Consider the following 14453-nt stretch of genomic DNA (forward strand, 5'->3'; position numbering starts at 1 on the left):
CCACATACACAGTGACAAAAAGCAGCACTAGCCCTGGGGCTCTCCTAACCTGGCCAGACATAGCAGGGAAATTCTCAAACAAAGCACACAAAGCAATCACCAACACTTGCTGTAAACAAAGTAGGGCAACTCTTTGTGCTCTTTGCCTGCTTCACTCACAGGCAGCCTCATGGACTCCCATACAAGGCCAAGCCCTGTGCCCCAGCTACCTCCATGTCCTGGCTCTAGAAACAGGCAACAGCAGATGCCTGGGGACAAGCAAAGCAGAGGGAAATCACTGCTTTGGTGCTGCTGTTAGCAGCTCTGTTTGGTCCCTGTAGAAGAAACTTTCTGCACTGGCAGCTGAATTTCAAACTGAGAAGCCAAAGCACCCCTGCCTGGTACGGATGCTGCCATGTGCTGAAGCCTCCAAGCAGGGATCAGGTACCAATCAGGTCAGCTTTACACCAGGTCCTGCCTCCTCGGACTTAACACAAACATGGCTCCTGACCCAAAACTATGTGCAGCTTTTAGCATGTAGCTAGAAGGCCTCAAAAATATTGCATTTGACAATTATGAGAGGTAAAATTTTAGACTTAACTGGAAAAGAAACAGGAGTAGTTACAGAGTGGGATGGAGCCTGGTACTTCCCTTCATTTTCTTCACATTATTCTGCCTTATTATGGCTTGGTCCTTAATACCTTCAGCAGCCAGCTTTGGCTGCTACATCTCCCATCATATTTAAGTGGTGCCCTTCCCTGATGTCCCTTTACTGATGCTCTCATGCTTGGCTTGCTCATGGCTGGCTGCTGTGGAGAGACAAAGTCTGTGGTACCTAGTAATTTCTCATACTTTTCTTTATAAAGCTCACACATTCTAAAATTATCTTTTCACTGTGTCTCTGAAGTCAGTAATCTTTCCTTAACTTACTTGGTGATGAAGATTTTAAGGAAATCTTCTTCCTACTTTTCTTTAAAAATCTAACATGCAGTTTACAAAAATAATAAGCTGTTTTCTGTTCTTTAGACCAACTGCTTTCTTGGTGAGTGTTCAGTTTGTAGCTTGTCTGATCATTGCTGTCCTTTCTGAGGATTATCCTAGATAAATCCCCTTAATCTTGTCATGCTGTACTGAAAACACACAGCTCTTTCCCCTTGCTTGGAAGGGAGATGCTGGACTGTAGGAGAGTCTTGACAGACATTCAAGTCATGAGTGAAGTTCAGCATTTTTAGATCTTCTGACAGGAGCCTGATGGTGTCCTGTGAGTCAGTACCTTTCACAAGGACATAAACTCATCTTTTCAAGGCTGCTACCACCCAAATACTTCACAAGAATCCAGCAGTGACCCGTGAGACTTTCCTTTGACTTAACCATAGCTCTCTGTTGCCCTGTTTCTTTTGTGCTTTGCAAAACAACCCAGACTTCTGAGGGCATCTGAGGAGCTGTGGCTTGCATTGCTTCCCCAGCTGTAACGAGCTGGAGTTAGTTGCTACCTATGCTTTCCCCTCCAGACAGAAAACAACATGATAAATCTGCTGCTTATCCACTTCAGACATTGTGCAGCTCATTTTAAGGCACAGTGAGCCAGCGGGGTGGCAGTGCTGGTTTTCAGAAGATTGCTGGGAGTCACCATGCAACACCATGGCCACCAGTCTCTGCTCTCGAGGAGCTCATACTTGTGCATGATGCTCCTAAGCCCTGGCACTTAGGGAACTGACTTCCAAATGGGAACACCTCAAAGCAGGTGCCAGGAGAGATTTTGGTGGCATTCCTAGAAATGTCTCTGCTCTTGTTTTACCCCAGGAGTGACGTAGAAGAAAAAAGGCAAGCTCCAAGGATGTCCTCCCCTTCCCTGTTTCCCTCCCACATCAATCCTCAGGCCAGGGGGTCTCTGAGGTGACCCTGTTCCCCATTTCCTTAAAGAGAAGGGCAGCCATCAAGCACACACTGATACATCCTTTCCTTTCTCTATCTAGGCTTCAGTTCAAAGGAAGAATTGAATCCAAAGCCACTGGAATCCATCTCCCAGGGGAATCAGAGTATGTACTTCAGAATTAACTTCATAATTAAGCAACATTATTAATTACATATTGCTAGAATGCATTCAAATTAAATAGCAAAAAGTAAGTTTTCAAGAAAGCCTAATAAAATCCAGGAGCACATTTTTCCCTTGCAGAGAAAAAGTGAGCACTCTCTGCTGACCCCTCTTATACACAGAATTGGTTTTTGCTTCTACAGGGAAGGAAATAACAGCCAAAATTTAGCTTACCTGGGCAGCGAGATGGTGGCTGCTCCCTACCACCTCTTCCCAGGCAGTATCAGCTCCAGGCTCCCAGGAGAGCTTCTTCACTCAGGTACTTTGGTGGCAGAAGACAGCAATCCAGTGTGCTGCAGAGCAGGCTCCCTTGGCTATGCTGTGTGCAGGCACCCTTCCCACAGCAGTGGGTGGGAGGGAAGGAACCACCTGAGAAAGGGACCCAACGCCTGCACAGCCAGGAGGGAGAGGATGCAGAGGGATCATCAAGAACCACCCAAGTTCAGAGAAAAAAAATGCAGGTTCCCCTACTCTGAAATTTTCTACAGCCCTTTATAAAGGCAGATTTATCCATTAAGCCATCTTTAGTTGAGGCCCAAAGCAGCAGAAGAAAGAGAAAGCAAGTTCATAGTGGAGAGATGGGGTCACCTGCCACCTCTTCATTAGAAGCCACCCCAAAGAGAGGGTTCACCCTTCCAACAGTGCCTGGGTCCTCTCTTGCCCATCCTTGGGCAGCTGAACACTGTCTGGACTCTTTACGGTAACTACTGAACCAAATGTCTATGTATTCTCAGGCATTTCTCTTAATATTTAAAGAATTCTTTTGCCTATCAAAGATGAAAAATATACCTGAAACTGATACAGAAATAAGGGAAAGAAGAAAAAGGGAAGGCTCTGCCCTATAGATCCCACTGCACTGCAGAAAAACAGAGCTTGGTGCAGTGGAGACGCCAGCAAGGACAGCTGTGCTTCCAGAAGTTAAACTGAAATAAGTCGCACCAGAAACAAAATTTTCATTCCACTGATAACTCTAGGACCATAAAAGTCCCATTTCAGATCTTGCCTCCCTGCAAATCAGAAAGTGCTCACCTCCCTATGAAGCACCTTAGCCTGTGCTCTTGCAGTGTCCCTCTCATGTCCCAGCAGTGAATCGGAATCCTCCAAGAAACCAAGTCTGTCTATGAGTGTATGTAAATCTTTGCCTCCCCAGACCCTGCTGGCTAACAAACTGCCCACTTTCCACACATAGATCTCATGAACTAGTTTCCTTTGAAGGACAAGAAATTCAGGAAAACTTGGCTGTTAATTGAGGTATTTGTTGTGGGTTCCCGACCTTGCCTCACGATCTGCTGTGAGAGGACACGGTTCTCAGTCACGCTCCTGTAATTCAGCATTATTAGAATTAGAAAAAAGAGACAGCTATGGGAGAAAAAATTGAAGGTAATGAGATGGGAGGCAGTTGCATAAGCCACTAAGAACAATTGGTGCTTTGTAGCCTTCAGGCTACCTAATGATTAAAACACAGTAGTTTGAACAGTCTGATTGGTAGGAGGCATCATCAGAGGGAAATCAAGAGATGGGGATGACCCAGATGCTGGAGGGGGAAAATGTTAATTAGCGCTCTAGTTAAGCCAAATTTTGATCCCACTCTCAGTCGCAGACCAAAGTTGAATGTTTCACCACTAACTTGCAGAAGGCAGAGATGAAGACAGCATTTGCAGCTCAAAGATAAGGGTTCATCTATGTAATGAAAGGGAAGAGTTAGTTTGGGTACAGGCATACCTTTTATAGAACATTGCTTTCAGCCCAGAGAGGAAACACACAACAGCACACTGCTGCTGCTGCTGCACACGCGGGTACAAGGCTACAACAATATGTGAAAGAACAGCCCCCATTCAGTCTGAACATCCCAAGCACAATCATCATCCTTGATGTTAGCTCCAGCCCAGAAGGAAACTGATGAACAATTCTCATTCAGAAGTGCAGAGCTGCCAGGATTGTTGTCAGTAATCTGGATTGTAATCACCTTGAAGAGACCCCACAGTGTTCTTCCCCTGAGGCACATCCCCAACACACATTTCAGGAACTTCCCTGCCTTCTGAGCAATATTAACACAGTAAATGTTCCTGTTATGTCTGTGACATCAATTAAGTCCACAAGAGCGTCACCAAGGAAATTCCCTTAGTTTGTGCTCTGCAGATGGTCAGACCACAAAATCCAAGCACCCAAAATCCTAGCACCGTGGCTGGTTTTACAAACTCCCATCACCTCTGGACTGCAAAAAAAGTGTGCTGAGCCCAAGACATGGCTCTGAGGGCACAGGATGTACAAGTCAGCTTGCTCCTGTGTGGCTGACCTCCCTGGCCCCCAAAATGCAGTGCTCCCAGACTGACCCCTATGAAAAGATTCTTGTCTTTTTCTCATACAGCCAAGCTTAGATGTTGTATGGGACAAAGTCATGCCAAGAACTGTGTTTACTAACCAGTAGGACAGACTTGAGCTGCCAACTGTGACTTGTCCTTGTCAAAGGCTTTTTGTAGAGTTTACACAGCAGGACAATTCACTGGATGGAGACTTTTTAGGTCTTTGCTGCTTGCAAGAAGCACAGCAATCAGAAAGGACTAAAAATATCTTCCATGTTTCCTTATCTCTCCTCAGACTGCAAGGTTGATTTGGCCTTCTTAATGGATGGTAGCTGGAGCATTGGCAAACGCCGCTTTCAGCTCCAGAAGCGGTTCCTTGGTAACATGGCGCAAGCCCTTGGCATCGGCAGTGCTGGGCCTCTGATGGGCATTGTTCAGTACGGGTAAGAGTTTCCCAGACATTCCCATTGCCACAGGCCATGACTGCACACTCTGGCAGCTGTAGCTCTAAGCTGATACGTGCTAAAGGCCTCACTCCAGCTTGCACCGAGGAGCCAGGCAGCACAGACAAGCCCTACGGCTTTTGTGTTGTACGTGAAGCAAAACACTGACATTTGCTATAATTTCTCCTTTTAGTGATGACCCTTCCACAGAATTTAACTTAAAAACTTATGCCAACTCCAAGGATCTACGGAATGCCATTGAGAAAATTCAACAGAAAGGAGGACTTTCCAATGTTGGTAGGTGATGGGGCTGCTTGCACATCCTCCACTCAGGGAGGGCTTCAGAGCCTTGGCTATAGAAAGCCCACACCTCCTCAGAGGATACAGAGGCTGGGACCAAACAGTGCTTACTGCTAGGGCCAGGCTGGTGAGGGAGCACTGCTCCCACCATGACCTGCATGTGTTGATCCCAGGCCCTGCAAATCCATCACAAGTTGACAGGACATACAGACAGTTCTCATCAATGCTTTGGGGATCCTTGATAACCCAGCTCATCACCCCCAGCCTCTCTGGGGCACAGGGAGGGGGTTCAGTGCAGGAGGGCTCAGGAAGCACTGGCACCAGTAGCAGTAGTCTCTCTTCCTGCTCACACAGCCACAGAAACTGCTTTCCCCAACTCTATGCAGCCTCCAACACTTGAGTCAGCTCTCTGCCTCCTGTTTCATGGGATATTATCAGACAGAGTGCTCCCAGATCTGTGACTCCTCATCAACTCCTCTTCTATTACAGGGAAGGCACTTTCATTTGTTAACAAAAACTTCTTTCTGGATGCTAATGGAAACCGAGGTGGAGCACCCAATGTGGTTGTAGTGATGGTGGATGGGTGGCCGACCGACCGAGTGGAGGAGGCCTCCAGGCTGGCCAGAGAATCAGGGATCAACATTTTCTTTGTCACTGTTGAAGCAGCTGCTCAAAGTGAAAAGCAGAATGTTATTGAACCAAACTTTGTGGACAAGGTAACTTGTGGCCTGAGTCTGACCAGGACTGAGTCTGAGCATTTGACCAGACTCTGTCTGACAAAACTTTCCAACCTACTTAGCATTCAGGGCATTTCCTTTTCCTTCTTACCACTTATGGTTATTCCTTTTCCTTCTCGTACATACTGTCTTCAGTTTTTCTGCACAAAAACCAGGCAGTAATGCTGAGGTCAGAAAAGGGATGAAGTCAGTAAAGTTCTGGTTTGAGGTACATCATCAAGCAAATGGCTTTTGACCGACTAAACCTTCGCACACACCTGCAGTTGTACTGAGATGAGCAGCTTTCCCAACACACAGTATTTGGAAAATGACAAAGTACAATTGCAGCTTGAGCAATTTGGAATTGTTTTTTCCACAAACCTCCTGCTGTGCATCTCCCGCTAGGGAAAGGGTGAGAAGTCCTGTCAACCTAATGTACATGATGCATTTACGAACAGGTCCCACACTAGCAAAGGTTGGCACAGTCCCAACACAAGCACTAGTTTTTCAGCTATACTGGATAACTCAAACATTTTCTTTTTACTGTTGATGAAGGCTATTTTTCAGTGATTTGTCTCTGCTTCTACGGACTTCATGGTAGCCCTTGGAAAAATGGTAAATCCCTGTCATACGCAGAAAAAAAAAAGAGAATGCAAGCTTTGATTGATTTGTATTTGGCACCAACACTAGCTGTGTAATAACAGTGCTTCAGAACAAGCTGGTACTCTGCTAAGGCAGGACATACCTACCAAGTGGCAGACCAGGCTGGGCCTAGGAAACAGGGTTATCTGGTATTTTCAGAAAACAGATTCCCACCTGAGCTGGGTTGTTCTGCCATAAAATAATCTCCCATGAGCTTCAGAGCTGCTCCAGAGAGTTGCACTGTCTCTGGTCAGCATATAATTGGATTGTAGTCTCATTTGCATAAAATGTTTTTAAAAGAACAAAGCTACAGTGAGTCTCTGCAAACCTGCCAGAGACACAGCAGAAGTGAGAGTAGAGTGGGCTCAGAACAGCAAGGTAAGAAGGGAGTGGTGGCTTGACACTGCTGCATCATAACACTAAAATAGAAGTGAGACAGTAAGAAGAGCAAATGAGAGCAGGACACCACAGGGAGCCCAGACTGGAGGCAACTGTTATCTTCCTTGGAGCTGTTAGGCTTTATGCAAATCAAGATCAGTGCCTTGGTCTTTTAAAACAGTCAGATACACACACACCATCACAAAGCTGACAGATAAAGCCTGGCTTAACAAAATATTCTCACACAGAGAACTGAGTAATTGGCCTTTAAGAAGCACTAAAGCCAAAGACAATTTGATCCAGCCTGTTTGCACCACTTCCCTCCTTGCCCTACCCTTCCCCTCCTCCACCCCTTGACTCTTCCCACATCCTCTTCTGTGCCAGTCCTACTTCCTACCCACACTCACCTGACTCCCACTAACCCTATAGAAGCCTCCCACAGATCTGGCCTTATGAGTATTTACTTATAAAGGTTAATGGGTTTGGTTTTAGTTTTGTTTACTATTTCGCAGAGCCAACACAATGAGCCTGATTTTTCTCTGCTTAGAAAGGTATGAACCAACTTATCCTCAGCTTAAGCCCCAGGTTTCACTTCAAAGTAGTAGGGTTTGTCAGCAGGCAAAACTTTCTTTCTTGTCCTGAATGATGGGAGTTAAAGTTGCTACCTGGCAAAGACACAGGCTCCTGTAATGTCCATGGGAGCCACGCTAAGAGGAGCTCTGTGATTTGGATGCTTTCCCCACGAACAATGTGACTCACATAAAAAAGCCTGACAGGTGGCAAACTTGCTTATTACAGTTTTTTCACTACTATAATATCAGCTCCATCCCACAGTTAAAAAAAAAAAAAAAAAAAAAAGGCAGGAAAAACTGTCACATTACACAAGTATCTGTGATGTTACACTGACATCATTTCCCAGGGAAGCAGATGGTGATTTCAGGAGAGGCCATTTCAGACTCCAGCATTGCTCTTTCCAGGAGCCTATATTTACAATTTAGCTACATACCCTAGCAGGAACAGGCAGACTGAATTTCCATTGCGTTTATCCTCGTGTTGCCTCGCAGGCAGTGTGCAGGACAAGTGGTTTCTATTCCATCAACGTACCCAGCTGGTTCAGCCTCCACAAGGTGGTGCAGCCCCTGGTGAAGCGGGTGTGCGACACGGACAGGCTGGCTTGCAGCAAGACGTGCCTCAACGCCGCCGACATCGGCTTCGTGATCGACGGCTCCAGCAGTGTTGGCACCGGCAACTTCCGCACGGTTCTCCAGTTTGTGGCCAACATCAGCAAGGAGTTTGAGATTTCGGACACCGACACGCGCATCGGAGCTGTGCAGTACACCTATGAGCAGAGGCTGGAGTTCAGCTTTGACAAGTACAGCACGAAGCAGGACGTGCTGAACGCCATCAAAAGGATCAGTTACTGGAGTGGGGGCACCAGCACGGGAGCAGCCATCAGCTATGCCTCAGAGCAGCTGTTCAGCAAGTCCAAACCCAACAAAAGGAAGATCATGATTCTCATCACAGATGGCAGGTCTTACGATGATGTCAGCGTGCCAGCCATGGCAGCTCACCAAAATGGTAAGGTCTTCTATCACTGCCTGCTCTCCCCTCATGCCTCAGCACTTATCCAGGTCATATAAATGCAGTTTGCTATAATTTGAAGGCACTGGATGAAACCTTATGAAGGAAGAGTAGTACTTTTCTCTGGGTTCCCATTGAGCTCCAGCCAGATCAGCATCATTTAATAGCTGAATAAGGAACTTCAGGAAAAAAAAAAAACAACTTATAAATCATCACAAATGCAGCAATGTCTAGGAGATCTCAAACTACATTTGCAGTATTGGTCTTAATTAGATCTACCGCAGTGAAAACTTTCATGCTTTTTTCTAAACTTTGGATTTCTTTCCAGGAGTCATCGCTTATTCCGTTGGAGTTGCTTGGGCAGCTCCAGATGAACTGGAAGCCATTGCATCAGACCCTCCTAAGGAGCATTCCTTCTTTGTGGATGAATTTGACAACCTCTACCGCTATGTTAATCAGCTCATCCAAAACATTTGCACAGAGTTTAATTCCCAGCCACGGAACTGATGGACCCAAGCAGGGCAAGACCCTTGGGTGCTGTGCTAAAGGCATGACAAGCACATTGTGCCACAGAAACAATGCCAGTCCTCAGTTCAAGAAACACTGGAAGTGTTTCCCTCCGGCACTTTCCAGTCAGCAAGGCTGATTGCAGCTCTGTTCCTATGCATGATAATGCTCTGCGTAGACTGTTGATTTTTTATTTTTTTTTCCCATTGTGGGCATCAGAAACTGATTTAGATGGATAGCAGAAGAGGCAGTAAACATGGAGGAAATAACTGCAGCTGTTTTGAAGAGTTACTTCTAGCATAGAGCCCCAGCTTGCCCAATTCTCACCTTTGGACACACACAAGTTCCTTAACACGTGCCACCTGCTCCCTGAAGTGACCTCCCAGGTCCCTTCAGGGAGTGGCCAAGCTGCTGAGCTGCTGTGGTAGAAACACCTCATGTGGCACTGCCCACCAGATGACACACAGATCAGGGCTCAAATACCAGACAGAGGGGGAACACAATTTCAGTACCTTAAAAGCAGGTACTCTCTCCACACTGCTGTCTTGTCAGTAAGTTAAGCTTCAGCTAGTATCAACTCAAGTACTGAGATTTATCCAAACCCTGAGAAACTGGAAAGCAAGAGAGAGGAAAGGTTCAAACCCCAGGACCCTACAACTCTGCCTCTTTTACAACCCTACAACCCCACTAAAGTCTCAAATCCACAAGGCAGCCAACACGCAGGAACTGGGATCTAGTCTCCCACAACACTGCATTAATTACTTGATCTTGAGAAGTGTCTGTACCCCTCAGCTTCATCCTTCACTCTTGGATGGTTCAAGGCCTGCAGGGCCACAAGAGTGTTGCCAGGACACAGAAGACTCTTCCAGAAAAACTGTAGGTTTAAGCTGCTCACAATCACTAAAGCATTTAAGACCCCATCACTGTCATTAAATCAACACTCAGAAGTGCAGTCTCTAGTGTCAGGAGAGCTATTCAAGAGCCATTAACAGGATTTAAGAGGAAATTATCTGAAGTTCTGTATTATACACTGGGAAAAGCAGAATTTCAAGCATTTACAGAGATACTCTCCCTCAAATTTAGGACTGGCTTTTCTTTTATGGACTGATTTCAAAATGTACCTATTACAGCCCTGGATCTGTCAGAACACACAATAGTTTAAGTGGAGAACTACCCATGTCACTAGTCAGTGCAGAAGGAGGGACCAAAATAACTGCACCCTATTTAGGAAGCAGCAGTTGCTAGTTATGTTCCATCCAGTATCATTAAAGAAAATACATTCATTAAGCAAAGTTATCAAAGGAGCCAATAAAAACCATGAGTGTTCACACTCCTTACAGCAATCAGAGCCATGCTGTGCCAGGCTTGTGAAACTAACAGGAAATGGAAAGAAATTAAAACTCAGATTTGCCATATTACTTGCAAATCAGGCTCTTAACAGCATTTATAGTTTTAATAACCATGAGCCAAGATATTTATTAGCCACATAAATTCTAATTTAATTGCCATAAGGGAAACTCATCAGCAAAAATAGCACAATTTTTTAAATCATTATGTTTGGAAATATGACTGAAGTAGCTTATAACCTGTCAACTAAGTAAGCAAAACGCAAATTAATGAAAACAGCAGATTCTGCATGATCCCCCTGGTGGGGTAACATAAGCCAGGCTGGGGTCCTCTCAAGAGGTTATCAAAACCAATTTTGGATGAAACAGTGGTTTTACCCAGTGAAAGTTCATCACTTCCGCTTAGAAGAAACATTAAGTTCCAGCTTTAACTGAGTATCACCAATTCAACCATTCTATCCAGACTGAAAGCACAGGACACTGTCAGCATCCATAAATATATTTGTATGCAGAGTTTTTACCACTAATCTCTGCTGCTGCACTTCACAGCAATAGCTTTTGGCTTGAAAAAATGATTAAGGATAGAGAGCTAGGCATGAGGCATGAGCAGAGCAACTCCTGATATCCCCCATCTCCTGACCCAGATCCTCACTACCCTTCTGCTGAACACTTCTCTGTCAACATGGGACATTGCATGGACAAAACTCAAACCCATAAGCTGAATTTACTGGGGACTTCAATTCAGGCACCAGATTTATTGTCTGAAAACCTGTTTGTTTGGGGCTTGATTTGGGGCTGTCTGAGAAAAAGGCCTAAACCCTAACTTATAGTTACTCTTAATACTGTGGTTTAATTTTTAATGCAGCAGCTCACCACCACATACTGTTCTCCATACTGAATGTACTCTTGCAGCACCAAAGATTGGTACCCTGCAGAGGCTCCCCAATGCTTCACTTGTGCAGTGGCAGCCCAGACATTAGGAGCAGCTAGAGCACACATGCTCTTTAGGATGTGCTAAGGGATATATGCATATGGGATATAATTTTTTCCTCAAGCTTAAAGTTTAAGCAATGACATTAAGCTTTCAAATGCTTTTTCACAGGAAAGTTGCACAGCTATCTTTTGTTAAGCATTTATAAGGGACACTTCAGGGTTTGTTGTTCAAATGGTTTATCTTAAGTTTACAGAACAACTATGGTGCTTGTTTCTCAATGTGCATTTTTATTTACTTCTTGGGATGATCCTGAAATTGTCAAAACTCAAACTGTGAAAGGGGTTCAATCCAACTCTCGTCTAAACACAGATGCCCTATTCATAAGCACCGTAAACTTAAGTGGAAGTCTCAAAATTTTGAATACACCCTTCCATGCAATCACAGAACACACTTCTTTTCACCTTTACCTTCCATAGCAATCAAATCACTTGCCGCCCACTAAAGTCTCTAAATACTGTTTTATTAAAAACAAGGTAACTTACATATACAGATAAATGTTCAAAGGGATATATTTGTTTGAAGAAAGCAGAACTCCTTCTGTAACATATACAAGCTATTTTGAGCTTATCAACATAAGTTGCTATATCTTTTGCAATAAAATTGTCTTAAAAGCACATGCAGTGCATGTCATCTCATATGGGGTTAAAAAATAAACAGCAAATACAGCCCACGAAATTTTGGTTTCTGAAACACATCTGAGATTATTACTACATTATGGAAGACTTAGCAAGGTTGGCAAAGTTCTGGATGTTTCAGTGTTGTCCTTCTACATGCTCAGATGAAAAAGATCCTTAGAGTGAGCTACCACAAAATTACCTGTCAGAGGCATCAGTCAACTGAAGCAAAGCCTAATGACTGAAGGGCATCAAAATTATATGTACTTTCCAAGGTCTGCAAGATCATGTCTTATTTGGAATCAGATTTCCTTTGGAAGCTGAAAAAATATAACACCAGCTCTACACACTTTGTAGATGTGGGACTGAATCAAAAGAGGATCTAGATGTCCAGCCACTTGATGCTGGGCCACTTAGTTTCAGATGTCTGACCAGTTCAGTGGAACTTGCTGTCTGGCAGAGGCATGCCCACGAGAATAGATGGGAGCTGTCTGAACTAGTTGCTGCATACAGAGTCTAGAGGGTGTTGTCTGATCACTCCCTAAGAAATAAGTTTCTTTGCACTCAGAGTTGGGCTGGGGGCTTATCAGTGCTCAGCAACCACAATGCAGAACACCCACCTGGAAATACTGCCTGATGTCCATGCTCTGGAAGCCTTGGCAGAGCTCCGTTTCAGCATCTCTTGCCAACTCCAGCATTAGCCACTCACATTTTCAGTGAGTCACCAAATTCAATTAGGCATTCAGCCATCTCTTCAGAGAGAAGTAACTCAAAGTCCTGTTTCTCCAGAGCAGGTCACAGCATTTCTGCTGCCACTGTGCCACCTGGCACAGAAGGCATTGTCCACAGTGTGCACTTCCTGCTCCTCAGCTGCTGCTGCTTTGCTGGTTTGGCAAGAAGAGATTCTCCATGGCTGCTGCTGACAGGGGGCAGACAAGCTTCCCCTTCCTCCTCACACTCCTTCCCCCATGGCTCTCCAGCACACAGGGGGAACTATACCAGTAATCAGGAAAAGCTCTGGAGTTAAGCATCCAGCCAGGATAAACCCAATCTAAATATACTTAGTGAGTCAACATCCTACCTGTAACCCCACAGGAAATCATCCATGTTATCCACTTAGAAAGCCAAAGCAAGCAGTAGGCAGTATCAGAAATATCACCAAGACATCAAATTAAGTCACTTTTCTGTGGTATACATACCTTAAATTACTTCATGGTTGAACAAAGCCACTATCATTCTGCTAGCTATTTTTCTCTGTCCATGAGCAACATTATGGAAACAACTTGATCCCTTTTCTTTCCATTCCCATCTCATTTTGAGACATCTTGGACAGTATCAGGCCATTTATATTTGCTACATCACCTACATATTGGAAACATTACATATGTACATCTATGCAGCTGGATACTTCAAATTCCTCAAAATAATAATTTTTCCTTGTTAAACTGGGGGAGGAAGGGAGATGAGGGTTTTAGCACTGCATCAGCAACACTGCTCACAACCAACTGTGTCAGTCTGAATAGCAAGAAACATGTTATTTTCCTCAACACCAGTTTAACCCATTCTCTGATTTCTAATGAGAACTCTGATAGTGCAGTTCAAGAATTCCAGGACACACAGAAATTACTTCTTTTTAAGCACAAGAAATTGTAGAAGTTCCACTGTATTATCAAGTATACTCACTTTTCTCAGATGCAAATCATCATGGGGCCATGTGGTAGGCAAACCCATAAGCATGTTAAGAAAGCCTCCCCCATGTGAGGGTCGCTCATGTTAGTCACTAAATCTTCTTTCCCCCTTCCTCAGGAATCTTATAGAGGCATTCACACTGGGGTGAATGAGATTGTTCTGTCAATTCATAAAGCGATTCCTCCTTTCCTATGAGGCAGGAAGATGAGTAGGCACAAATCAGGCTATTTTATACCTACCAAGAAAAGATGAGAACTTCACTTACCCACCTACAAGCTCAGAAAAAACAGAATGGGCTCGCTGACAACAACTTGTTCTGCGCAGGTCTGTGTAGGTTCTCCTGCCACCCGCTCACAGTGCCGTTCTGAGCACCTTCCTGTAGAAACACAGCTGCCATCTGTGATGTGTGGTTTGCTCTCCCTCATCCTCTCCCCAAGGGCAGAACCACACGTTTATTTTTACACTGAATGAACGCTGTCCTTGGGAAGAGCCACGTGTCTGGCTGTGAACAAGGCCTGCTGACAGACCAGCTCCTGCAGAACCACTCCCACTCCACATGTCTGCTCACCCCACATTCACCCCCACACAGGGACCACGTGCCTCAGCACATGGAAGGATGTGGGGTGTCAACAGAGCCAAGCTGGCGAAGCAGTACAAAACCAAGACATACGGAGAACAGAAAAACCAAGGCACTTCTGTGAACAGTAACACACTGCACAGCTCAGCAGGAATTTCTCATGGAGTTACTCCAAGCCCCTCCAAACAACTCTACTTGTCTTACTCTTATGCACTTTCCTCTCTTAGCACTCACTCGAAAACCACACATATCTTGTGATAAAATGCAGAATTACGAACACAATACAAAA

General features: G+C 44.8%; 1 protein-coding gene across 1 annotated transcript in view; it reads left to right on the forward strand.

Moving 5' to 3' along the window:
- The window catches only part of VIT (vitrin), a 51124-nt gene extending 42095 nt beyond the window's left edge, over nt 1–9029 (forward strand). Inside the window, exons 14-19 of the mRNA XM_041477100.1 lie at nt 1956–2018; nt 4673–4820; nt 5014–5117; nt 5610–5836; nt 7921–8434; nt 8766–9029. Of these exons, the coding sequence (XP_041333034.1) occupies nt 1956–2018; nt 4673–4820; nt 5014–5117; nt 5610–5836; nt 7921–8434; nt 8766–8944 (1235 nt within the window). The 3' untranslated portion in view covers nt 8945–9029. The remainder of the gene's footprint in view (nt 1–1955; nt 2019–4672; nt 4821–5013; nt 5118–5609; nt 5837–7920; nt 8435–8765) is intronic.
- The last annotated feature ends 5424 nt before the right edge of the window (nt 9030–14453 follow it).

The sequence above is a fragment of the Pyrgilauda ruficollis genome, unplaced genomic scaffold (assembly GCF_017590135.1).
Source record: "Pyrgilauda ruficollis isolate IOZ18807 unplaced genomic scaffold, ASM1759013v1 scaffold4, whole genome shotgun sequence".
In the NCBI taxonomy this organism is placed as follows: Eukaryota; Metazoa; Chordata; class Aves; order Passeriformes; family Passeridae; genus Pyrgilauda; species Pyrgilauda ruficollis.